This window comes from Mesoplodon mirus, assembly GCF_964341445.2.
Source record: "Mesoplodon mirus genome assembly, chromosome: 17".
NCBI classification, from domain to species: Eukaryota; Metazoa; Chordata; class Mammalia; order Artiodactyla; family Ziphiidae; genus Mesoplodon; species Mesoplodon mirus.
The window spans coordinates 5,501,838-5,527,625 of record NC_138993.1 but is presented as its reverse complement, the minus strand read 5'-3'; the positions used below and the strand labels follow the sequence as shown (position 1 = coordinate 5,527,625).

General features: G+C 46.9%; 2 protein-coding genes and 1 long non-coding RNA gene across 3 annotated transcripts in view; 2 read left to right on the top strand and 1 right to left on the bottom strand.

The window, feature by feature from the left end:
- FLT3 (fms related receptor tyrosine kinase 3) overlaps window positions 1-9,564 on the top strand; it is a 79,428-nt gene extending 69,864 nt beyond the window's left edge. Inside the window, exons 20-24 of the mRNA XM_082602621.1 lie at window positions 92-214; window positions 2,047-2,158; window positions 2,474-2,573; window positions 3,042-3,147; window positions 9,006-9,564. Coding sequence (XP_082458747.1) covers window positions 92-214; window positions 2,047-2,158; window positions 2,474-2,573; window positions 3,042-3,147; window positions 9,006-9,128 — 564 coding nt within the window. The 3' untranslated portion in view covers window positions 9,129-9,564. The remainder of the gene's footprint in view (window positions 1-91; window positions 215-2,046; window positions 2,159-2,473; window positions 2,574-3,041; window positions 3,148-9,005) is intronic.
- Window positions 1-25,788, bottom strand: part of LOC309792796 — a 468,580-nt gene that overhangs the window by 359,493 nt on the left and 83,299 nt on the right. The gene's annotated exons all lie outside the window — the stretch shown is intronic.
- URAD (ureidoimidazoline (2-oxo-4-hydroxy-4-carboxy-5-) decarboxylase) lies at window positions 16,847-24,726 on the top strand (the record flags this gene model as incomplete). Its single annotated transcript, XM_082601904.1, has 2 exons — window positions 16,847-17,021; window positions 24,367-24,726. 2 exons carry the CDS (start codon window positions 16,847-16,849, stop codon window positions 24,711-24,713), a joined length of 522 nt encoding a protein of 173 aa, XP_082458030.1. The 3' UTR covers window positions 24,714-24,726.

Sequence of the window (25,788 nt, the reverse complement as noted above, 5' to 3'; positions counted from 1 at the left end):
TAACTCCTACTGAACTTGAAATGAGAAGAAAGATTATACTCTGTGATAATCTACATCATGGTAAATAACACTCCCAGTTTGTTCCTTCTAGTGTGTTCACAGAGACCTGGCCGCCAGGAATGTCCTTGTGACCCACGGGAAAGTGGTGAAGATCGGTGATTTTGGACTGGCTCGGGACATTATGAGTGATTCCAACTACGTGGTCAGAGGCAACGTGAGACTGCTGCTTCTCATGTAGTTTTATCCTGTTATTTTGTGTTTTTGTCATCACTGCTCTAAACATCTGCGCTCACTGTAGTGCATTTGTGATTTATGTTAACCTCAGAAAACTTACTCCCAGCAGTTTGCTCTCTTAGGCTTCAAAGCTTTTTCTGCAGCTTCACGGAAATATTCCATCTGTAATAAAAGTTGAGCAAAATAGCATCGCACCTATCAATTAGGGGCCTTTGAGTGCAATCCACCCTTTAAAAAAAAATCTCATTACTTAAAACTTATTTCAGTTCCTTAATCTATAAAGTGACTATTGAGTTATGCTTTCAATTATGGGAATAGGTAATCGTTACAAGACAGCATTTTAAAAATACAAGTAAATTAAATATTAAATATACATTTAAAAAAGGGACAGTATTTAAATCAAATGTTAGTTAATGAATATTTGTCATCCTCTTACTGTTACACAGGGAGACCTAAAACATCACTGAATCTACTTGTTATAAAAACCTAAGGACACGTGTCACTTATAAGAGAACTACTAAAAATACCAGATGATGAAATTGTGTGTAGTTGAAAGAGTATGGTTTTTAAGAATTACAATGCCTGGATTTAAGCCCCTGTTGTTCTTTTTGGCTGTTCATTTTTGTGATTTCTCTCTGCTTTATTGCCCCTACTTGTGAAGTAATAATAATAACAAATGCTGGTATTGTGCTTACCATGTGCTAAGTGCTTTTCTAAGTGCTTTACGTGTGTTGACTCATTTGGTCCTCAAAGTACCCGTTTGTGGTTGAGGACACTGAGGCACAGAAAAGTCACTTGCTCATGATTACACAGCACATGGGTTAGAACATGAATGGTCTGAGCCCCATGTCTCTGCACGAGCATGATGCTACAGTGTTTCCCATGAAGGAGTATTCACTTACCTCATAGCGTTTATGGGAATAAACCAACCAAACTCCGTTGTCCAATACATGTTGCAAATCAAATTAAACTGTGTTCCCAGCAGAATCAAACACACAGCTGAGTTTGGATCTATGCTTCCCTCATTGTAGCTGCAGTCTTAAATAGGATGAACTAATAGTGGCTATGAAGTTTCTGCCCTACTAGCTGGTGGTTTCTTAAGCAGGAAAGGGAATTCCATTTGGAACCATGATTAATCCCTTTAATGAATCAAATTAACCAGACTAGCCTGCTTGATTCTCCCAGCTCATCCTTTTGAATAGGATTGAAAACAGGGTATCTTTCTTGAACTTTGATTTTACTTGGCAGATTAAATGTGCACCGTTAAGGGCTCTCAATCCCTGAAAAAGAAAATACTACAGAACGCTCAGCCCCAGGAACCTCCCCGTCCCTGTGTCTTGATTCTAACCTGAGGCTGTACTAATTAAAAACTCCCCTTTCATGCTACTGAGAATTACTAAAGCCACAGAAACCGCCGGGTGTCATTTCTGGAAGCGATGACATATGCTCCCCCCATCACATTCTTGTGGGTGGCATTTCCACTAAAATTCTTCCAAGAAATGCCTTAACAGAATATTCCACTTACCCCTGGGGAAGTGCCTGGCTACTCAGCAGGAAGCGAGTGTCTACTGTGAAATTTACCAATGCCAAGTGCAAGCTTGGGTTTTAAAGAAATAAAATTTGTTTAAGGCTACTATGTTACAATATTAATTTGAAAGTGAAAAAAAGGCCACTTGAGGAATATGATTTTCTCAAGGAAGCATTAAGTATGGCCTTAGGGAGAGAATAAAAGTGATCACCTAGCTAACGAGAAAAGAAGGAATGCTTGTACGTGGAAAATTCACCACTGATCTCTGCTTGGATTTTACACAGGCCCGTCTGCCTGTGAAGTGGATGGCTCCTGAAAGCTTGTTTGAGGGAATCTACACAATTAAGAGCGATGTCTGGTCATACGGAATATTACTCTGGGAAATATTCTCGCTTGGTAAGACTTGCAGTTCCGTGAGCCCAGGGCTTCTGCACTCCGCCCCCTCTGCACTCCTCCCCCACTCCTAAGTCAAAGGGCGGAAGAAATGCCATGACCCAGAGCCCGCCTAGTCTTACTTCTGTGGCAGCCTGAGCCCCTTTATTTTTACGTGCTGGTGTCCGTTGGTCTGTCCTGCCTGCCAGAACGTGGCTTCTCCTGCCCAGCACCACAGTGCTGGCCCAGGGAGCCACAATCCATCGTGTTTGCCAATTGAGTGAATAAGAAACAACTGAAGGGTGAGTGGATGGTTATATGCCCTCTTGTTTTTCTCAGGTGTCAATCCTTACCCCGGGATTCCAGCTGATGCTAACTTCTACAAACTCATCCAGAGTGGATTTAAAATGGATCAGCCATTTTATGCCACGGAAGAAATGTAAGTTTAAGTCAGACCGTAAAGTGGCTGAAATCGGAAATGTACAGCCTGTCTAGTTGCAAACCCATGAGAAAAAGAGTAAAACTCTTTAGTGTGAAGCTCCCATGATTCCTCTTAAGAAAAGGAAAGAAAAGAAAAGCAAAGAAAGGAAAAGAAAAGGAAAGGAAAGAAAACTCTTCCTTTTGGTTTCAGGGATTTCTGAACATAACTGAATGTTTTCTGGGTTTCAATTCCTTTACTTGAGGGACCCTTCTCCTGAATTCTGGTTCACACTGTATTTGTCAAAATGCATCATATAATTTGTCCTTTCTCATATGAATTCAAAATCTAAGCTAGTACTTGCCTCAGGACAAACATGCCATAAACAAGTATCTCCACAGCCATAAATGGTGCTTCGTTAAGTGGAAAGTGACCCATTTTGCTTCATTCAGATTTCCTAACTTGCTTCTTCTTCGGTTGTCTTTACAGATACTTTATCATGCAATCCTGCTGGGCTTTTGACTCTAGGAAACGGCCATCCTTTCCTAACCTGACTTCATTTTTGGGATGTCAGCTGGCAGATGCGGAAGAAGCGGTAGGTAGCAGCACAGCATCTTATAAAGTATCGTTAGGAAGGAAAGAACTCTGGAACTCCGAACACTCATTGCTGATTTCCTGAGTGCCAAAGATACCAAGTTGCCTTCCTCATCACAACTGGTCTAGGTTGCTCTTTAAAAGTTGTATGGGGTCAAACTCATAATCCTAAACTCAAAACAAAGGGCCACCCATCCTTCATCAATATAATTAGATTAAGAAAAGCATTCAGAAAAGTAAAGCTCCTCTTGTCCTGAAAAAAAAAAAAAAGTTGTATGGGGTTAGATATACTTACGGATAAGTGTTTTTAGGGGGAAAGAAAAAAAGAAAAACTTTTCCTGAAGATTTTAGCCAATTGATTAAGAAATTAAATGCTTTTAAGTGACCAGTGCTGAGGACCAAACAAATAAATAAAACGTAATCCCTGACTCCAGAAGCCACTGACTTTACCTAATTCAGCATGAAGGTTTTGTGTGGAATAATCATACAACTCAATCATGCAATCGAGTGGAAAGAGCATTGACCTGGAGTCCTGAGAGCTTAATACCAGCACTGGGCCTTAGTTTTCTTACCTGTAAAATGGGTTGCTAAGCTAGATGACCTTTGAGCTTTGGGAACTGGGAATTACCTTGCTGACTCTCACCCTTAACAGTACCACCTGATGTAGTTAGAGGAGCCATCCCCTAGACCAAGTGAACAAAGGAACCTGGAACTCCCAATACCTCGGTTCAAATCTTGGCTCCATTGTTTGCTTCTGATATGAGTTAATTAAGTCACTCAATCTTTGGGGGAGGGGTGGTCTCAGTTTCCTTATCTGAAATATGGGATTAACAAATCTTTGTGGATTTGTAAGGACTAAATAAGGTGATGTATGTGAAAAGACTTAGCACATGGGGAACACTTAGCAGGTGATAAATGTTAGTTAAATATGAATCTGAGTCTTTAAATGGATTGTCCGTCCGCTTTTTCTACATTATGAGGAGTCCATTTTCAATTCTGTAGTCTTTCCAGAGACCTGTGTGGATGGTATGTGTCTTCTCCTCCTGTTAGGATTTTTTTTTAAATCACATATGGAAATTCAGCATTGTCAGGGAATTAGGACAAAAAGGAGAGCTGGAAAGCCCCCAGGGGACTCACAGGCTACAGAGCAGATGACTTGTAAACAGTTAAGGACACTGTAAAATAAACTGAAAGCAGAGTTTTATAGAAAAACAAGTAATGAGTAATTTTTACTTGTTGGGCAGTTGGGTGTGGCTCCATAGTGGTGTTATTTGAGCTGAGCTGTGAAGACTGAGTGGATTTTGGCTGCTCACTGGGGGATGGGGGTTAGCAGGGTGCTCCAGGCTGGGTGAGTAACATAAATAATGGTTCAGAGCTGAGAAAGTAGAATGGAAAATAATGGGTTGTAACTAAAGTATAGGGTGAGTGGGGACATGTGAAGGAAAACAAGACTGCAGAGCTGGTGTGACCAGCAGGGAGGGTCCACGGCTGCTGAGGCGCCCTCGGCTTTGTTCAGGACGACCTTGATCTGGCCAGAGTTCCCCTTTCACATCCCCACACCCACAGGACGTCCCAACCCGCTTCCCTCTGTTCGAGGGGCCCCAGAGGTATCAGGCATGGCTGAATTGCAAGATCCCCGTGGATGAGGATTCAGCTGAGGGCATCTGTGCTCCAGGACCATCCTCCACGTTTTCCCCAGTCTCCTCCATTCCCTGCCCCTCGCGATGGAAGGTTCCTTTCCCTCCCAGTATCAAAGGCGCTGAGAGCAAGCTGAAACACCTTTAGCTAAGTTAGAGGACGGGACCCCTTGGGTGAGATGAGCACCCCAGGAGGAGCCCCTTACTCCTGCAGGTGCTGTGGGCTCAGTCCAGAAGCCTGGGAAGCAGACACTGGGTTTCGGTCCCCACTTGCCGCTTGGCTGGTCACCTCTGAGGCAGGCACATCCTGCACAGCGATGCCAGGCAGCTCCACCCACAGTGGGCAGGCCCCTGCCTTCCGCCTCTTCTCTTCACATCTCCTAACATGTCACGTCCAGTCTCTTGGGTGGGAAAACAGGCCAGCATGCCTGGCGCAATCTTTCCTTGCACCCACGTGAATGGTTTTTGTAGAATCTCTGTCTCGGCTTCATTTACAGACCAGGAAGGAAGATGGTTCTTGGAGGACAAGTGAGACGGGGAGGGAAACACATCTAGAAATTTCAGGTTAACGCTTTAGATCTAACCCAACCCTGATGGTGTGGAGTGAGAGCAGGGAGGTCACTGAATAACACGCTAAGGCATTATTCAGACACTGATGAACCAATGAGATTTTTAGAATGGACAGACATGCTTCGATATCTGTCTTTGATAAAGACCCAGATCACTAGGTATGGTGACGGATATTAACTAGATTCTTGGGTGATTCTTTTGCAATATATACAAATGTGAATCACTGTGATGTACGCTTGAAACTAATTTCAAGTGTAACAACATGTCGATTATACCTCGATAATTTAAAAAAGAGCCTGATCAAATAGCTTCCCCTCTCCAAATTCTCCCCTAACTTCCGATTTCAGGTTCCTTCTTCTGAATCCCCTAACACTTTGTCTGTCCCTCTACATGACACTCAAGTCATGCTGTGCGATAGTTTTGCTTTGTGGGTCTGTCTGCCTCATCACTAGATTTGATCCACGAGGGCTAGGATGATGTGCTCTCATCTTTATGTCACCTGATGTCACCCCATTGTCCGGAGACAGTAACTGGCTATTAAATAAATGAACGAATGTCAACGTGAGAGTAGGTTAGCGACCACGTCTGTTTTGTTCGCCATGGTATACGCAGCTGTAGCATCTGCTTAGTTCTCTCAGCTGTAAAACGTGCTGCTAAGCTACATGATCTTAAGGGGCGCTAAGCAAATATTCCTGGATGGAGGGAAGGAAAGGATGCATAAAAGTACGTTCAGGAAAACAAAGGCAAAAGAGCGAAAGCAAGGACACGAGTTAGGGTCGTTCCCTGGCGGTCCAGTGGTCAGGACTCGGCACTTTCACTACTAGGGCCTGGGTTCCATCGCTGGTTGGGGAACTGGGATCCTGCGTGCCTCGGATGGCAACAGCAACAGAAACAAAGAGGGACACCGGTTAGGAGGTGACTGCAGCCGGAGAGGTGAGCAGACAGGGAGTGAAGAGATGATGAAGTGACAGTGGGATGAGGGAGGCACAGGCATGCCTTCTGCTTCCAGAAAGGCCCCTGAACTCATGCCATCTGTCTTCTCCTATCAGCCCCTATAAATTATGGGAAATATATACATTTTAAAGATAGAACTGGGGCTTCCCTGGTGGCGCAGTGGTTAAGAATCCACCTGCCAATGCAGGGGACACAGGGTCAAGCCCTGGTCCCGGAAGATCCCACGTGCCGCGGAGCAACTAAGCCTGTGCGCTACAACTACTGAGCCTGCGCTCTAGAGCCCGTGAGCCACAACTACTGAGCCCACGAGCCACAACTACTGAAGCCCGCACGCCCTAGAGCCCATGCTCTGCAACTAGAGAAGCCACCGCAATGAGAAGCCCACGCACCGCAGCAAAGAGTAGCCCCACTTGCCGCAATTAGAGAAAGCCCGTGTGCAGTAATGAAGACCCAACGCAGCCAAAAATATATAAGTTTATTAAAAAAAAAAAAAGACAGAACTGAGGCCATAATGGCCTCTGAAAGCAAGAAGGAGATCTTTGTGGACCAGAAATTATGGAAAATCCCCGAGACAATGAAAGCAGTTAAGACTGAAGAAGGAAAACCCAAAACAGAGGCTTCTTTGAAAAAATAAGGCAAAAAGTGCTTTCCTAAAAGGGTGGGAAGAGGTATAGATTCTGCAGAAGCTCTGTGGTGGGAGCAGCCACACTGTGAAATAAATACAAGAATAAAATGGGTGTTAAATATGTAAATATAACCACTGGTGAAGGAGAAATATAATACATAAGCTCAGATTCAGCAGAGAAGAAAAAAGGGACCCTAGAAAACATGATCAACCTAACAAAATGGAAAAGAGAGAAAAAAAAAAGAATTCATGACAATAGAAAAGACAAAATGGCGAGGATTAGTAAGCTCATTTAAGGAAGAGAATTTCGGGCTTCCCTGGTGGCACAGTGGTTAAGAATCCGCCTGCCAATGCAGGGTACACGGGTTCGAGCCCTGGTCCGCGAAGATCCCACATGCCACGGAACAACTAAGCCCGTGTGCCACAACTACTGAGCCTGTACTCTAGAGCCTGGGAGCCACAACTACTGAGCCCACGTGCCACAACTATTGAAGCGCATGTGCCACAACTACTGAAGCCCACGTGCCTAGAGCCCGTGCTCTGCAACAAGAGAAGCCACCATAATGAGAAGCCCGTGCACTGCAAGGAAGAGTAGCCCCCCCCTCGCAGCAACTAGAGAAAGCCCGTGCACTGCAACAAAGACCCAATGCAGCCAAAAATAAATAAATAAATAAAATTTTTTAAAAAAGAAAGAGAGGGGCTTCCCTGGTGGCGCAGTGGTTGAGAGTCTGCCTGCCGATGCAGGGGACACGGGTTCGTGCCCCGGTCCGGGAAGATCCCACATGCTGTGGAGCGGCTGGGCCCGTGAGCCATGGCCACTGAGCCTGCGTGTCCGGAGCCTGTGTTCCACGACGGGAGAGGCCACAACAGTGAGAGGCCCGCGTACTGCAAAAAAAAAAAAAAAAAAAAAAAAAGAAAAAGAAAAGAAAAGAAAAAAAAAGAGAATTTCAAAAGTGGGTATGAACCATCTTCCACATCTCGGGCCCTGGAGCCCTGGTAAGGCTCTGGAGAAGAGCGTTCCCGGACCCAGAAGATAGGAGTAGGAATAAGTAAACCTTTCTGCAGGGTAGGCTGCTGATGTGACTCACAACTCAAAAGTGCGTCCTCTCTGGTCCAGCAATTCCACTTCCCTCATTTATTCCAAAGGCAGACAAGGTCACGTGTGCACTTTTCAGTTTATGTGATACAACCAATCCATCAAAATTTAACTATGGTACATCAGTACTGTGGAACCCTAGGCTGCCGTTAAAAAGATGAGACGTGCCCATGTGTGGTAAATAGTGAAAAGATGTAACACATGTAACATATGAGCAACGTATTTGTAATTCAAAACAAGGTTCTACAACAGAACCTACAGTCTGAGCCTCCTGACACAAAATTGTGTGTGAACAGCAAGCTAGCTATAATGGTGACATCGGCTTTTTTTTTTCTATATATCTTTCTATATTGCTTAGTTTATCTATATGAATGTGTATTAACTCTATAATGAAACAAAAAAGTAGAGCTGTTTTCATTTTGGACAAAAATTTTTAAAGTCACTAAACTCTCAAGTGAAAACCCAATCAATTCTCTGTATTTACCGCATAAAGAACAGATTTTTTTGTGGCCTTTCCCTGAGTTTTTAAAAAGTTATCTTATTGAAGTATAGTTGATTTACAATGTTGGATTAATTTCTGCTGTATAGCAAAGTGATTCAAGTATACATATCTATACATTCTCTTCCATGATGGCTTATCACAGGATATGGAATATAGTTCCCTCTGCTATACAGTAGGGCCTTGCTGTTTATGCATTCTCTATATAAATGGCCTTTCTCCTTTATGGTTTTTCTGCATGGCCTCAGGATTTCTAGATTGAGATTTTACATCTAAAAGAAGAAACAATTATGAAATAAAATATTTGACTATGACTTGATTTCTCCATTAATAAAAGGATGAAATTTGCTTTGTCAATTAATATGTAGAATATCCTCTAAGATCTATGCATAATAAAAGTAACAATTGCCATGTAGGCATGTGACACATAAGTCTTCATCAGATGGTAATAAGTGTCCTGTCTCTCTCCCACATGCAGATGTATCAGAACATGGATGGCCATGTTTCGGAACGTCCTTCTGTTTACCAAAACAGGCGACCTTACAGCAGAGAGGTGGACTCAGGGCTACCCTCTCCACGGGCTCACATTGACGATTCCTAGAGAAACAATTTAGTCTTTAAGGACATCATCCCCCCGCCTACCTTAAACAGGCTGTAGATTACCAAAACAAGATTAATTTCATCACTAAATGAAAATATATTCTCAACTGCTGCTTTGCTGGACTTTTCTCTAGAAGCTTTCTGTATTTACTCTTGTTTCCAAAGGGACTTTTGTAAAATCCAGTCATTCTTTGCACAAGGCAAGAAGAGCTGATAATTAACTTTATCGGAGCATCTACCTACATCCACAGGCCTTCCCAGTCTGGCTTGAGTGAAAATTGTGTACCTGAAGTATAGTATATTCTTGTAAATACATAAGACAAAAGCATTTTGCTAAGGAGAAGCTAATATGATTTTTAAAATCTATGTTTTAAAATAATATGTAACTTTTTCAGCTATTTAGTGATATATTTTATGAATGGAAATAAAATTTCTACTATAGACATGTTCGTTATTGAATTGTTTACATGGTAGATTTAGGGTGAGACTTAACTGGAGTCACGAACCTACTGAAACCATGTCAGTTGTTTTGTTTGTGCCTGTGTGTATTTTTCCTATGGTGATGGCTAATTCCTTTGTCATATTTTTGAAAGGCTCTATGACTCCTGCCCCAGACTGTGTGAAGAACAGCCGATGTTCATGAGCTTTACAAAAAAAGGTGTCATACACTGTGTAGACTTCCAGAGCCTACTTTCATTAAAAAAAGACAAAAAAACAAACAAACAAAAAACAAACAACATTATGCTAAGATTCACTCATGATATCACACGGAGCTGTGAATATACAATTACTACTATTTATTCATTTTCACATGATATTTGAAGTTTTAGGGGTTGGGTGGTGTAATGGGTTCACAGGTGTTCCTCACTGTATTATTATTTTTTAAATTAATTAATTAATTAATTTTTTGGCCATGCCATGAGGCATGCGGGATCTTAGTTCCCCGACCAGGGATCGAACCCGTGCCCCCTGTATTGGAAGCACGGAGTCTTAACCACTGGACCACCAGGGAAGTCCCCCTCATGGTATTTTACTTAATAACATAATTTTTGTATGTACCAAATATGATATTTAAAAGGCAATATTTTCTTAGGAGGGATGGCATTTATTTTATTTTTTAAATTTATTTTATTGAAGTATAGTTGATTTACAATGTTGTGTTAATTTCTGCTGTACAGCAAAGTGTTTCAGTTATATATACACATTCTTTTTTATATTATTTTCCATTATGGTTTATGACAGGATATTGAATATAGTTCCCTGTGCTATACAGTAGGACCTTGTTGTTTATCCATTCTCTACATAATTGTTTGCATCTGCTAATCCCCAAATCCCAATCCAAGGAAGGATGGCGTTTAAAATCCTTTTAGGGGAGCAGGTAAGGGAGGGAAGGATTGGGTGTTTCGAGCCCCTGCCGCCGAGCCCTTGTAAGAATTTTGCCAGTAGGTGGCGCCCTGGGACTACTGTTTTCATTACCGCAGCCAGACTCCAGGACTCCAGCCTGTCCCTGGACAGACAAATTGTAAGAAGCAGAATTAAAGAAAAGGCCAATCAGTTGATTAGAAGGAAAAATAACCCTCTATGCAGACAACGTCAATTCATTTATTCACCAACCGTGGGAGTGATGGTGCATTTTATGTGCATTATTTACACATTCCCGACCGTAATGGAGCAGCCTGGGGCCAGATTCTTTCCGAGGACCTGGTATTTACCACTCTATTCTACACGGTGCATTCACCTGCGCAGGGAATGCGCTTTTGAGCTTCTTCTTGGAGCACCTTCTCTGCTTAATGTTATCTGAGCCTGGACTGGCTTCCTATACTGAAAACAAAGACTGTTTCCTAGAGATTCCCAGAATTAAGAAAAACACCCCGAGGGGCTGGCCTGCAGCAGGGAGATACCTGGGTGACCTCTTATCACAGCTGCAGCACTTCTTCTCCCACCACGGCCGCTCGTGTTCCTTCCTGATGGAGCTTCTCTCTCTTCAGCTCCTCATGAAGGACCTTCTCAGGAACAGATTTGTCTGAACTCGCCTGCCAGGCCCACCGTCGTTTTTGTCAACCATAAACCACGTATCAGAATTGCTACTGTCCGTGCCACAATCACCATCAGCAACAGAAAAAAAAGGAGGAGCTCTTATCACCTATAAAAACACAACTTTTTAGCTCCTGGAGACCCCACGTGTATTAAATTTCAAATCAAAGAGGCAGAAAAGTCTTTGATGATTTTTTTTGCACTAAAATATACATAGTATAAAATTTACCACTTTATTTATTTATTTTTTGCGGTACGCGGGCCTCTCACTGCTGTGGCCTCTCCCGTTGCGGAGCACAGGCTCCGGACGCGCAGGCTCAGCGGCCATGGCTCACGGGCCCAGCCGCTCCGTGGCATGTGGGATCTTCCCGGACCGGGGCACGAGCCCGTGTCCCCTGCATTGGCAGGCGGACTCCCAACCACTGCGCCACCAGGGAAGCCCAAAATTTACCACTTTAGCCACCTTATAAATGGACGTATAGTTGACTTACAATGTGTTAATTTCAGGTGTACAGCAAAGTGATTCAGTTGCAAATATATGTATATATACTCTTAAAAAATTTTTTTATATTGGGATATAGTTGATTAACAATGTTGTGTTAGTTTCAGGTGTACAGCAAAGTGATTCGGTCAGTTATATATATTATATATATTCTTTTCCAGATTCTTTACCATTATAGGTTATTACAAGATACGCACTATAGTTCCTTGTGCTGTGAGTAGGTCTTTGTTATCTAGTTTACATATAGTAGTGTATATATCTTAGCCATTTTTCAGCGTGCAGTTCAGTGGCATTAAGCACATTCACCCTGTTGTGCAACCGTCACCACCATCCGTCTCCAGAACTTTCTCATCTTCTCAAACTGAAACTGTCCCCATTAGATACTAACCCCTATTCCCTCTCCCCCCTCCCCCAGCCCCTGGCAGCCCATCCTACTTCTGCTTCTCGGAATTTGGCTACTCTCGGTACTTCATATAAGTGGCATCGTGCAGGGTATGTCTTTTTGTAACATAATGTCCTCAAGGTGCGCTTGGATGAATTCTTTATATTGTATTAATTTGTTGATAACACTATATTCCAGAGCTGTGCTAAAGGCGTCACATGGATTTTCTCATTTGACAAATTGTGAGGTGGTAGCTTGTTCTGTGGCAGTTTAATGGTGAAACGGAGACGTAAGCCTAAGAAGGGTTAAGTCACTTACTTAGATCCGCGGAGACACTAAATGCAGGCCTGACCCGTCACCCACGCTGGCCACCTCCTCACCATCTCACCATCCACTTCGGCCCTCTGGCCTCCTTCTGCTAGGACTTCATCTTGCTTTGGCTCAGTCCTCAGCCAATGAAAGGAGTCTGGTAACAGCAAGATCCCACGAGTTCCAACTCCCAATTTGCTTCAAATTAAAAATGCATGTGTAGGGGCTTCCCTGGTGGTGCAGTGGTTAAGAATCCACCTGCCAATGCAGGAGACATGGGTTCGAGCCCTGGTCCGGGAAGATCCCACATGCCGCAGAGCAACAAAGCCCATGCACCACAACTACTGAGCCTGAGCTCTAGAGCCCACGAACCACAGCTACGGAGCCCGCGTGCCACAACTACTGAAGCCTGCGTGCTTAGAGCCCATGCTCTGCAACAAGAGAAGCCTGCACACCACAACTAGAGGAAGCCCACGCACAGCAGCGAAGACACAACACAGCCAAAAATAAATAAATAAATTAATTAGTTTTAAAAATGCATGTGTAGGAAAGTAATTTGCCTTCCTGGTATCTTATTGAGAAAACTTCTGCATAAGCTCTGCTTGTGAAAAGGTAAGGGCTACAGTTGAAGGGAGCAGATACTTGAAATGTTTCAACGAAAAAACTAAATAAAAATTTGTGCCTATTTAAGAATTTTCTGTATGTACTGCTAAAGGTCTCTTAAAAGAAAAATTATAATGAAGTCTGATATAATATATTCAGCAGCCAAAACATAAGAATCATAGCTTGTATGGTTAAACACAAATTACGAGGCTACAACTCTATATCAATTAACGTAAGAAGACAATAGCTTTATCGATACATAATTCATATGCCATACAATTTGCCTGTTGATAGTGTACGATTCAGTAACTTAACTTTTTGCTTGGTTTGCTTGGATGAAAATTGCCTGACCTCTCGCCACCTTACATTTCTTTGATTTGACTGGGAAAGAGTCAAATAGGATTCATTGAGCACCAGAGTGCTTCAGTGGCCTGGCTTGCCAGGTTCTGTATCAGGAATTTTTAGTTAGGTTTTTTTTTTGCTGGATGTTGCTTCTCTATCCAGGACTATTTAATACCTTAACCTTCTGTGTCTTAAAGGTTTCTCTGTTAGTAGTGGGCTATTTGGAGTTCCTACTGTTATGCAATAGATAACACAGAATAAAAGCTTAGGCTCCTGGTCTCCTGTCAGTGGCAAGGCCCTTCCCACCGTGGTATCAGCATTTCCATGAGCAGAGCAGTTTCCACTTGCAAATGCAGATGTCTATCTCTCCCGCAGCTCTCAGAGGACCTGAGAACCACCAGGCTCCAGGCCCAGGCTGGAGCGCCGTGGGGGAGGGAGACCGTCCACATGCAGAATAAGAGGAGAAGGTAGGTAAGGGTCGCAGGGGACGAAGAGCAGTGGAGCCTGGACCCCTTCTCCCTTGGTTTCTGCTCTGCCTTCTGTTCCCCCTCATCTGCTCATCCGAGAGCCCGGGACCAGGGAGGGAATAAGGCTGAGGGGGAGGCGCTAGACAGACCTCGCCTTCTCTTCCCCACGGTTCTGTTCTGAATTGCGATGCTGCATGGTCAGCGCTGGAATGAACCGAGGCTGAGGGAGCTGGTGGAGGGAGAAGGGCAAGCAGTGGACGTTGGCCGTTAACTGGGTCTGTGGAAAACCTGCAGGGACGGGGAAGGGCTGTGTTGACTCTGGTGGCAGAAGGGAGAACGGAAGAACACTCTGTGGCTGGTCCACTGCAGAGACTGTGCACAGTGTTATATTGGCCGACACCTCTGCAGTGTTTTGTAACAGGAGCACTTTGGTACGTTAATTCACTTCATCTTTGCAAAAATCCCATGAGGTCAATACTCTTTTTAGCCCCGTTTTACAGACAAAGAAATTGAGGTGCAGAAAAGTTCGATAACTTGACAAATGCCAGTCTGTAGGGGGCAGAGCCTGGACCAGAGCTCTCCCGGGTCCATGCCCTCCACACTGGGCCCTTTGCCTGAAACTGCAAACACACTACAGGATCCAGTGTGTTTTCACATACCTATGTGAGGTATACGATGTGCAAGTGTTAATCATATATCTATACCTTTTTTCATATTTGAAGACATGGCCTGTAGTGGTGGTACTTCTGGCCCCAGATTTACCCACTTTGAAAAGCAAATTTCATCAGCTTCTTTTCTGTCAGTCCTTCAATCATGACCCTTTGGCCCAGGCAGTCAGGGTGAGACCTGGGATGGGAAACGTCACAGAGTCAGGACAAAATCTGTGGCTGCTGATAGATTGTCACCTGCCTCTCACAGACTGTGCGGGCCAGTGACTGATATATTAATGCTAATGTGGTTGCCCTCTCATGGAATTTTTTTTCTTTTTTTTTTAACATCTTTATTGGAGTATAACTGCCTTACAATGATGTGTTAGTTTCTGCTTTATAACAAAGTGAATCAGCTATACATATACATATATCCCCATATCCCCTCCCTCTTGCGTCTCCCTCCCACCCTCCTTATCCCACCCACTAGGTAGTCACAAAGCACCAAGCTGATCTCCCTGTGCTATGCGGCTGCTTCCCACTAGCCATCTATTTTACATTTGGTAGTGTGTATATGTCAATGTTACTCTCTCACTTTACCCCAGCTTACCCTTCCCCCTCCCCGTGTCTTTAAGTCCATTCTCTACGTCTGCATCTTTATTCTTGTCCTGCCCCTAGTTTCTTCAGAACCATTTTTTTTTAAGATTCCATATATACATGTTAGCATATGATATTTGTTTTTCTCTTTCTGACTTAACTTCACTCTGTATGACAGACTCTAGGTCCATCCACCTCATTACAAATAACTCAATTTCGTTTCTTTTTATGGCTGAGTAATATTCCATTGTATATATGTGCCACATCTTCTTTATCCATTCATCTGTTGATGGACACTTAGGTGGCTTCCATGTCCTGGCTATTGTAAGTCCTCTCATTGAATTTTGATTCAGATGAAAGCCAGTGTGGAGTTAGCATGACTCTTGGAAAAATGTTTGCATTTTCAGTTCTACAGGGAAATAGCAGCAATATCTTTATATTTTAAAATTCTGACCCCTTCTTTCCTTTGACTTTATCTTCCACAGTATTTTTTTAATTTTATTTTTTTAATTGAAGTGTAGTTAATTTACAATGTTGTGTTAGTTTCAGGTGTACAGCAAAGTTATTCAGTTATATGTATATATGTATATTCTTTTTCATATTCTTTTCCATGATGGTTTGTCACAGGATATGGAACATAGTTCCCTGTGCTCTACAGTAGGACCTTGTTGTTTATCCCATTCTCTATATAATAGTTTACATCTTCTGACCCCAAACACCCAGTTTTTCCTTCCTCCACGCCCTCCCCCTTGGCAACCACAAATATCTATGTTCTCTATGTCTTCTTCCACAGGATTTTTGTTTTGAGTATACATAAAAGGTATCAGGGTGAGAAATTTAATCTATGTGGTCATCTGGTCAACTAATTCACCCCATGGTGTTTATTACATGCCTCCTGAGGGCTCGGTTCTTGGCACCCAGGACGCAAGCAAACCAGACACACTGTCTCCAGGCTCATAGAATTCACTGTGGCTGAGAGGTGATACGAAAATCAATACAATAAGCAAGGTGATTTCAGATAAGGATAGATATATTCAGGAAGAAAACAACACATAACGGTGTCCGAGAATGGGGCAGAATGCTTCCTTAGCCACTGCTTCTTGTTGAGTGAGAGTTTATCAGACACTTATTGTGTGAAGCATTTGAAATGCAGAGAAAGAGCAAAGCGTACTTCCTGTTCTCCACAGCAGTAGCAACAAGACGGGGACTTGGAATTTCAAGCGGGTCGACTTGTGACCTGCCTGGGTTACCAGGGAAAACTTCCCTGGGATAACACTGACATTAAAAGGCTAATGGGGACTTCCCTGGTGGCGCAGTGGTTGAGAGTCCGCCTGCCGATGCAGGGGACACGGGTTCGTGCCCCGATCCCGGAAGATCCCACATGCCGCGGAGCGGCTGGGCCCGCGAGCCATGGCCGCGGAGCCTGTGTGTCCGGAGCCTGTGCTCCGCAACGGGAGAGGCCACAGCAGTGAGAGGCCCGCGTACAGCAAAAAAAAAAAAAAAAAAAAAAAAGGCTAATGGCACCAAAAGTCTATCCGGCTTGAATGCTGAGAGTGAATGTGGCCCCTGCCGGCTTAGGTGGTGGGAAGAGTTTGGTTGGACACACTTACCCCTTTGCAAGACCTCTGCTCCCTGGATTAGACCTTAAGCCTGTGTTTGTTGATTGCACAAGTACTCTGGATCGGCTTCTCCCGGAGGCATTTAAAACATGCCAAGCTGGTGTTGCATAGAAAACAAGCCTATGCATTCAGCAAATATAACCCTGCCAGCAGAGACGCGTCTCTCACTCACCCGGAGGGGAGCCCAGGTCCTAACGCCGCCAGTGGAACACAGGCGATGGACACTGAGAAGGTCAACTCCATGGACTCTGGAGAATTTGTGGATGTGTTTGGGAAAGTCATCGAGAGATGTCCTCTGATTGCAGCCGCCGTTCGGTCCCAGCGCCCGTTCTCTGACTGGGAAGATTTAGAGCGGCACTTTTTTGCGTTTACTGATGCTCTTCCACAGTCAGGTAAGGCTTTGGTGTTAGACACTGAGATTCTCAACAGAGAGATTTCAGATATGCTTATCAAAAAACAATTGGGGAGGGATCACGTGGATTTTTTTTTTAGTTTTTAATTTTAAAAGTTTTAATAGTTTTTAAAGGTTACTTTCCATTTAATTATTACAGAATATTGGCTGTGTTCCCCAATTTGAAGTGTTGTACGTCCTTGATCCTATCTTACCCCCAATAGTCTGTACCTCCCCCCCTCACCCTATGGTAACCACTAGTTTGTTCTCTGACCTGTGAGTCAGCTTCTTTTTTGTTATCAAAATAATTTTAGATATTTGAGACCAGTTGCTTATCGCTGGTATATATATTTAGCTCTCTTTGCTGTAAGGGTCAGTAAGTTCCTTCAGACTCTGTGAATGAGAATCAAGCCCTTGCAGTGTTAAGCGGAAACTGGAGTGAGAGAACGTTCGTTGGCTCAGGTAACATGGCTGTTAAATACTAAAGCTACGGGGTTACCAGGAAAGAGGGACAGGCAGCGGTCTCAGGCCTCGCAGCGGCTCAGGGGCCAAAGGTCAGGCTGGGGGCCCACCCTCTCCGCCGGCCGTGGGTTCGTTTTGGGAATGTCCTGTATGCAACAGAGAAGACAGCTCCGTATCAGACTATCTCAGCAGCCCAGGGGAAAGAGCAAACGGCTGACATTTTTGCCAGAAAGGGCCGGTTTGGACCAGATGGCTGAGGAAAGTAAACTGCCTCAGATCAGCAACTCCCTGGGGGAGTGAGGGGGAAAAAGACAAAAATCTGAAGGACTCCCTCTGCAGAAAGGGAAAGACATTGCTGATGTCTTTTGGGTAGAGAGAGAAAAGGAGGCACTTGTGGGTGTGGAGTGGGGAGATGAGGAAGTTTCAGGTCAGGCCAACCCCAGGTGACTCGGAAGGGCACACGGCCTCACGGTGTCCAGAGGCCGAATGTTAGCGGCCAAGGCTGCCTCCTGGGCTGTCTTCACGGTCCTTGGAGAAGCCTGGATGGGCTGAGGGGACGTCGAGGGGACGGGCTGCCTTCACAGAGGGGCTTCCACAGGGATCTGGGCTGAGAGAGAAGCACTGTCTCTTCTTTTCCAAACACTCCTCACCTGTGCGCCCCGGGCTTGGACACCGGGCATGGTTTCTACTTGTCAGGGGATTCTCCCAAATAAGGAACTCATTTTAATTCACTATAGGCACATATAGATTGAGGGGAGGCTAGGGGGATAAAATCAAGCTGACAGGAATGTGGGCGCCCTGGTGATCCTCACCCACTTCTCAGGGCCTCTCGAAGCCAAACCCTCAGCTGCCCCGTTGGCCTCAGACACGAGGGAACCTCTGAATCCTGAGCAGTGTCAGAACCCCACACCACCCCGTGGAGAGGGTGTTGGGACTTGATAAAGATTTGCTGAGTGAATGAATGAAATTGCTCCTAAGAGGATTTTGAAAGATGATCAATCTTGGTATTACCCCTTCCCCACACATTTTAACTGGGATGACTTTAGTGGCAGGTCAGTGGGACAAAATAACTGGAGAGAATTTGGACCACCTGGGTGTTTGTTTGCGTCTATACTCGACACAGGTCTTTGTCGGGACCTCCCTGCTGGTCGAGCCTGCTTCTCAGCCCTAGGCTGGCATCCACACTTGCCTCAGGCAACTGGGAGCACAGTCTGTCTCTAATCACCTTGCCCCGTATCTAATCACCTTCATGGCATTAGACAGCTGACACTAGCAGCAGAAATAATAACAGTCACTAAAATGCATTTGACCCTTACTCTTGCTGTTTCAGGCACCTTTCCAAACACCTCACATTTAATTCATTTAATCCTTGTAATAATCCTATAAAACAAGGATTATCATTATTATCCCCCTTTTACAGATAAGAAAGCTCAGGCACAGAGAGATTAAGTAACTTGATCAAGGACACAGCTAAAAAGTGGCAGAACTGGGATTCAAAGCCTGACACTCAACCCAACAGCTTTTGAAGGATTTTCCAGAGAATCAAAAGCAAAATCTAGAAACAGTTTCTAGGGGTTGTATTTATTCATTCACTGATTTATTCAATTAACATTAATGCTTGATGTCCCAGACTTTTTTTTTTTCTTTTTACTTTTTATCCTTTTTTTCCCCACCCCCGGCCATGGATTCAACCAGGGATTGAACCGCGGCCGTGGCAGTGAAAGTGCCAAATCCTAACCACTAGACCACCAGGACACTCTCTGGTTTTTTAAATAATCAAGCAAAATGGGATTCACTGCATAGTCTAGCTTTACTCCTGGAATAGTAAGCAACAAACTGGGTGTAATAGAGTCTTTGAATCCTAAAACTGAAAGGGACCTTAAAGAGATATTCAGGATATGATGATCTAACTGGTCAGGGACTTGTTTTAGATGATCTAAGAGAACCCTCTACCATTAAAAGAAAACTGGAAACCCTGTTTCTAGAGGAAACGAAGGTTGACAATCCATTTAGGAGACGCTATGATGATTATTGACCAGTAGGTGGCAGTCCAGGACTAATATTTAGCTCCAGCACTGCTTGGCAAAGTACCCTTTCAAGCCAATCAATTCTAATTCCCAAGCCAGAGGAATGGCATAGTAAAGGGAAGAAAGTACACACACACACACACACACACACACACACACACACACACACGGCTAATGACGAACCGATTCAATACGGATTTGTGTTAAAAATCAAAGAGCAATAACACTGTCATAACAGAGTTGATCATGCACCTCTTTGTGGCGTTTCAGAATTGCAATAATTCCATAATTCGTTATTTAATACTTATTTCAGAGCACAGTTGTTGGAAGAGTCAAAGAGTCGGATACTAATAGTTTCCTTAAATGTCGGCTATAAGGTATTTAGATGAGGCTATCAAAATGTGTTTGTTCGGTCAAAGACTACATAACACTCCTTCCCCAGAGTGGTGTGTCAGTCAATAAACACTTACTGAATGCCTGCTGTGCCCAAGGAATTGCCACAGGCACTGGGGATAGAGCCTTGAACAAGACAGTCCCTGCCTTCAGTGAGCTTACATTCTAGTGAAGTGACACAGGATTAACATAAATTAATAAGATCATTTCAATTCTAGAAACTATTAGAAGAAAATTTGTAATAGGGTGGAAAATGTGTAATAAAAGAGGTTTTTCTTAGGAAGTGATATTTGAGTTTAAAACCAAAAGTTGAGAGGGAAGCTGTTGAAGATCTGGGACAAGGCCACCCTAACACAAGGAACTTGAGACTTTTGACATTTGGGGGGCACAGAAAGACCAAGGTGGTTGGAGAATGGTGGAGAGTGGAGGGACAGGAGGAAAGAGGGGTCAGGCAGAGGGACCGTGTGGCTGGATTCTCAGGATAGATTTTAGTTAGAGCCAACAGGTGTTTTTGATGGATTTGCTGGGGGAAGGCAGGTCAGAAACAAAGAGGAATTAAGGATAAGTCCTACGTTTTTAATCTGAGCAACTGAGTGGGTGGTGGTCTGTTTTCTACAATGAGGAGGAGTTCAGAATTGAGAGGACAGGATGGAGGATGGGAGCTTGGTAAGTCTGAGATGCCTAGCAATCATCCAGATTAAAATATTGAGTGTTCAGTTGGCTCATGACAAAGGAACTCAGTGGAAAGCTGTGGACTAGACTAGATCTGGGTGTCGTGAAAGAATTGATGGCATTTAAAGCTATGGGACTAGATGAGAACACCTGGGGCATCCGTGTGAATGCAGAAGGGAAGAGATGTGAGTACTGAGTCCTGGGGTACTTCGGTGTGAGTGGTCTGGCAGAGGAAGGACCAGTGACGAGAGTAGGTAAGCGGTGGTCATCTTCCAAGGGGAGAGGGCCAACCATGTGACATGCTCCCAAGAGGCTGAGAGAGAAGAGGACAGAGCGCTTGTCACTGGCCTGAGCCGTCCGTCATCTGTGACCTGATGCGTACAGAGTGGTTGGTGGGTGCGGCTGGAAGCTTGATGGGGTGAAGGGCGGGAGGAAGTGGAGATGCTGAGGAGACAGTTCCTTCGAGGAGTTTTGCTGCAAGAAAGAGCAGAGACGCAGGGAGGAACTAGAGGACAACGGGGAATCAAGGGAGGGTTTTACTTTTGTTTACGGAGTGAGAGGCTCTAGGGAGTGTTTGTGTGCTGATCAAGACAAGGCAGTGGTGGGACTGATGTTTGAAATTGTAACCTTTGAGATGGAAGGAGGGGGGCTGGCTCCAAGAACCCAAGTGGAGCGGTTGGTCCAGATGATCCATTGCACCAGGAGGGAGAACACACCAGCTGGTACGGTGTGGGGATCCTGGTGGACTGTGATAGGCTTCCAGGCCAACCACCTACTCTTCAGTGGCCGCCACCGTCTGCCCTGTTCTCCTCCTGTTGAAGCAAGGAGTGTCAGCTCTGTGCCGGGAACTCTTCGAGGTGCATGGTTTGTGGTCACAGCAAATAATGCATGTCCACACCTGCATCTCCAGACGTGGCACGCCAGTGGCAGAGGCAGTACTCTCTCAGACTTTAGGAAGAAAAGGCAGCACTGAAAGGCCGTGAAGCACGGGCCACTGACCAAACCCGGCTAGGCTTAGGCATTCCAGGTGGGAGGACCGCAGGGACTGAGGCAGCGAGGTGGCAAGTACCCAGGTGAGGTCTCCAGCCTCCTACTAGGGTTTAAGGCCACGGCTGGGAGTGCCTGGGTGATGCAGCGCTGGGAGGGAACCAGGGCTGTGCCGCAGGCCAGTGCTGCTGTGCCAGTGCCCTCCTGGGCAGGACTCAGGGGTCAGTGATTTGGGGCAATAAAGATGGAGTCTTTGGCTGAATGAGGTCAGGTTCTATTTCTGCGGAGCTACCACTCCCTGCCTGACTCCCACCATCTCCTTTCATCTGCAGCTGAGGGCCGCGCGCGTGTGTGTGTGCGTGTGCGTGTGTGTGAATCCTCTTTTCTAGTCTCTTCTTCTCTTGGCTTTGTCTTTCCAGCCTCCTTTCTTTCCTCTTCCCCTCTTCTCCCGCAAACAGTGGAAAACACATGCTCAATCCTGGGCAAACATTAACCCCAGGTGACATTTTCAAGAGGGGAGAGAAGCCCAGCGGAGTGAGAAGCGGGGTGCCAGGGCCGGGGTGCTGGTGGCCCTGCCCCACGCTGGAAAGGAGGGTTTGGTAGGGGCGGCCAGGGGACAGACCCCACCCCTGCCGGGACCTCCGGGCCGATAACCGCGTCCTCCATGCTGGAGCTGGGCCTCTGCAGAGTAAGAAACGGGGAAGGGAAGCCGAGAGAGGGAGGCCTGTGAGAAGGCGGGGTCTCGGGCCCCTCACCTCCTCACCTCGAGGCGTCTTTGAAAATCTGAATAAGTAAGGAGGAGGCGCGGGGCGGGCCTGCAGTTCCGGCCTGGGAGCCGCCCAGGACTCGCCTGCCCAGGACCCCGCCGCCGCCCATTTTCGCGGTCCTGGCTGGGTGGGTTCGGATCGGTTTCGGGTGCTGCTTGGCCTCAGGCCTGGGAAGCAGCCCGGCACAGCCACCTCCCGGCCCAGGGCTGGGGGCCCCCAGGCAGGGAATTTATCACTTACATTCTCGCAGCCCCCGGATCCGCTGGACGTGGGAAGTGGGAACCAACCACTTCACCTTTGCAGTGCCCCAGGGACAGGGCCCAGGAGAGGGGCTCTAAAACGGTGGTGTTACAGAGATGGGATTATTGGTGACATGAGTTTCGTTTTCAACTCCCCTTAACCTTGAAGGGGCAGCCATTGCCCCGAAGCCAGTGGTTTTGAGCCCAGGATCCTGGGCAGGCAGCTCCTGGCTCAGTGACCTTGGAAAGGTCACCTACCCCTTTCTGAGTCTCCCTTGAATCCTCTCTTCAGTGTAGATGTTCCCCCCAGTTCTCCCACCTCTCAGGACATTGGTCCACGATTAGATGGCATAATCCCAATCATTCTTTTTTTTTTTTTTTTTTTTTTGCGGTACGCGGGCCTCTCACTGTTGTGGTCTCTCCCGTTGCGGGGCACAGGCTCCGGACGCGCAGGCTCAGCGGCCATGGCTCACGGGCCCAGCCGCTCCGCGGCATGTGGGATCTTCCCGGACCGGGGCACGAACCCGTGTCCCCTGCATTGGCAGTCGGTCTCTCAACCACTGCGCCACCAGGGAAGCCCCCAATCATTCTTTAACTGGGCAGAAACTGCAAGATTTAAGCAGGGGAAGTTTATACCATAATTAAAGGGAGGGTTAATGATCTCCTTTTCTAGTGGAGCCCCAAGCCTGTCCCTAGCCCCAGGGTCAGATGCTTCCAGCCACATCGCAGCCCAGTTACACTGAGTTTACTAGGACACATAATATGGCTGTTTATTGAACATTTGCTAGCATTAGGTGCTGTTTGGGTAAATGAATTGTCTCTAATCCTCACCACTACTCAGCAAGTTAGGTGTCATCAGCCTCCCTGTACAGATCCGGCTCCCTGCTTACCACATCTGAAAACTTGCCCAGCCCCAAGAATTCTAATTCTCTCTTTAGAGAGCTAAGCATAATGATTGACCGGGGCTCAGGAAAACCTCGGTGGATTAGGACTTGAAATCCCAGGTATCACACCAGGGGTTTCCAGTTTTAGGCCAATGTTAGGAGATTAGGAGAAGCTCTCTTCCGAGGAAACGTTATTCTCCGGGAGCTCTTTGAGATTTACAGTGGGAGAAGGGAAATGAGCCTCAGAAACGGTGCGTGGTGAGTGGGTGCTATTTTCCTAAAAGGTGGAAAGCCCCTTTCATTCAAAGGGCCGTAGAATTCGGCTGGAAATGGGTTTCTTGGCAGTTAATCATCTGCAAAGCTCTTTGGATGCCTGATTCCAGAAGCCCAGAACTCACACTTAGGGTCACAATTCCTGGGCATTTATTCGCCAAGCCCCACGGATGTTATTCCCATGGACCGTCCCCGCCCTTCTTCTTTGGAACAGAGCGAAACCCATTCCGTGGCTTTTGCAGGAAGTCTTCAGGCCCTTGTGTCCGGCCCTCTGCGACATCAAAGCCCCCCTGAGAGCAAAGGACTTTGAAAAGATACGAAACGCTCGGGCTCCCTTATCGCGTCCCTGCTCCCTCCCGAGCAAGTCGTAAATTCCGAGCCTCTGCGGCCTCTCCCCACCGCTCTTCTCGCTCCAAGGTCTCAAAGGACAAACTTGTCACTTCCCGCCCCGCCCCTGGGTCCCGGCCGAGGCCGATTGAAGCGGGGATGGAGGGGCGCGAGGTTTGGGATGGGTTGGAGGGACGGGTGCGGGGGGCGCCCCGAGCCTCCTGACACCCCTAGTTGCCCCTCCTCACGTCCTGGGACCCGCTTCCCTCGGGGCGCGGTACCGCGCTCCCGCCGCGTGTCTGTGCTTCTCCGCAGGCCAGGAGGGCGTCCTGCGCTGCCACCCGGACCTGGCGGGCCGCGAGCTGCAGCGGGGCGAGCTCAGCGCCGCGTCGCAGCGGGAGCAGAGCGCCGCGGGCCTCACGAGCCTGGGCGCGGCCGAGCGGCTCCGGCTGGCCGAGCTCAACGCGCAGTACCGCGCGCGCTTCGGCTTCCCCTTCGCGCTCGCCGCGCGCCCCAGCGACCAGGCGGCGGTGCCCGGCGAGCGGGCGCGCCGGCTGCACTGCCCACCGGCGCAGGAGCTGAGCACCGCACTGGGCGAGGTGAAGAAGGTCGGCCGCCGGCGTCTCCCCGACCTCCTCGGGAGCCACGCCGCCGAGCCGTAGCGGCCGCGCCAGCCAGGGACCCGGGACGCACGTCGTGACGCGCGGGGGTCGCGGGCGCGCGCGCTGCGCTTGGAACAGCGTCCACACCCGCGCACAAAGGCCGGGGAGAACCGAGGCAGTCGCACGAATAATAAGCCCTTTTGTCCACCTACCCGCATGCTCACGCTTTGCCAAAATAGGTAGTTTCGTGCTTTGCGCCCCCACTCCCCGCGCCGCTCCCGATTTATCCAGCTCACTGCTCCAATTCTTCACTCCCTTAGCGGCGCGCTGACACCACCAGCTTTTGCGGATTCCAGGGCGCTAATCCACCTCTCTCTGGCCCCTCACCCTCTCCTGCCAAACCCCAGGCGCAAAGCAAAACGGACGGAAAAGGAAGCTTTTATTCCGCAGCGGTTTGTCTGTTTCTTTTTTCTTCTCCCACCTTAGTTGCTGCACGCGACATTTACATGTGAGTGGAAGCGCCTCTCTGGCTCTGGGACACGAACAGGAGCCAGAGCTGGGACAGCAAAGCGCCGGGGAAGCAGTGTGCGGGGGGACGGCGGGCAGGAGAGAGCCCCGCAGGGGCCGGCGTTGCGGAGGCGCCCCGTGAGGCAGAGAAGGCTGGGAGCGGGGGCTCTCTAGGATGGACGGGCCTGAAGGTCAGGGCCAGCGGCCTCCCGTCTCTCCTGGAGGTGGGCCCAGGAGAGCTGGTTTGTCAGAGTCCCTGGAAACCATAAGTCATTAAACATAATTTTTAAAATAATTGAATAACACTCATTGAGTAGTGCTGGATATCCGCCCCCACCCAAGAAGATGGGACCCCATAGCACTGATAAAGCGGTTGATGAGGGAAGATCTGTGCCCATAGAAAGCTTTCTGGCCAAAGGAGGCCAGACTGGGCAGCTCTGCACTGGTGGCCAGAAAGTCCACTCACACAGGAGGAGCCCACCACGTTTCTCCCCCGCGCCCCAGCCAGCCAGCCATTTGCCCTGGAAGGTCTAACGAACCCCGACAAATGCTCCGTAGGCTTCTGTTGGCAAAGGAGAAACAAGTCATGCCGTCCTCCCCACCGCAGACGGGGTAAGACGTGAAGGCA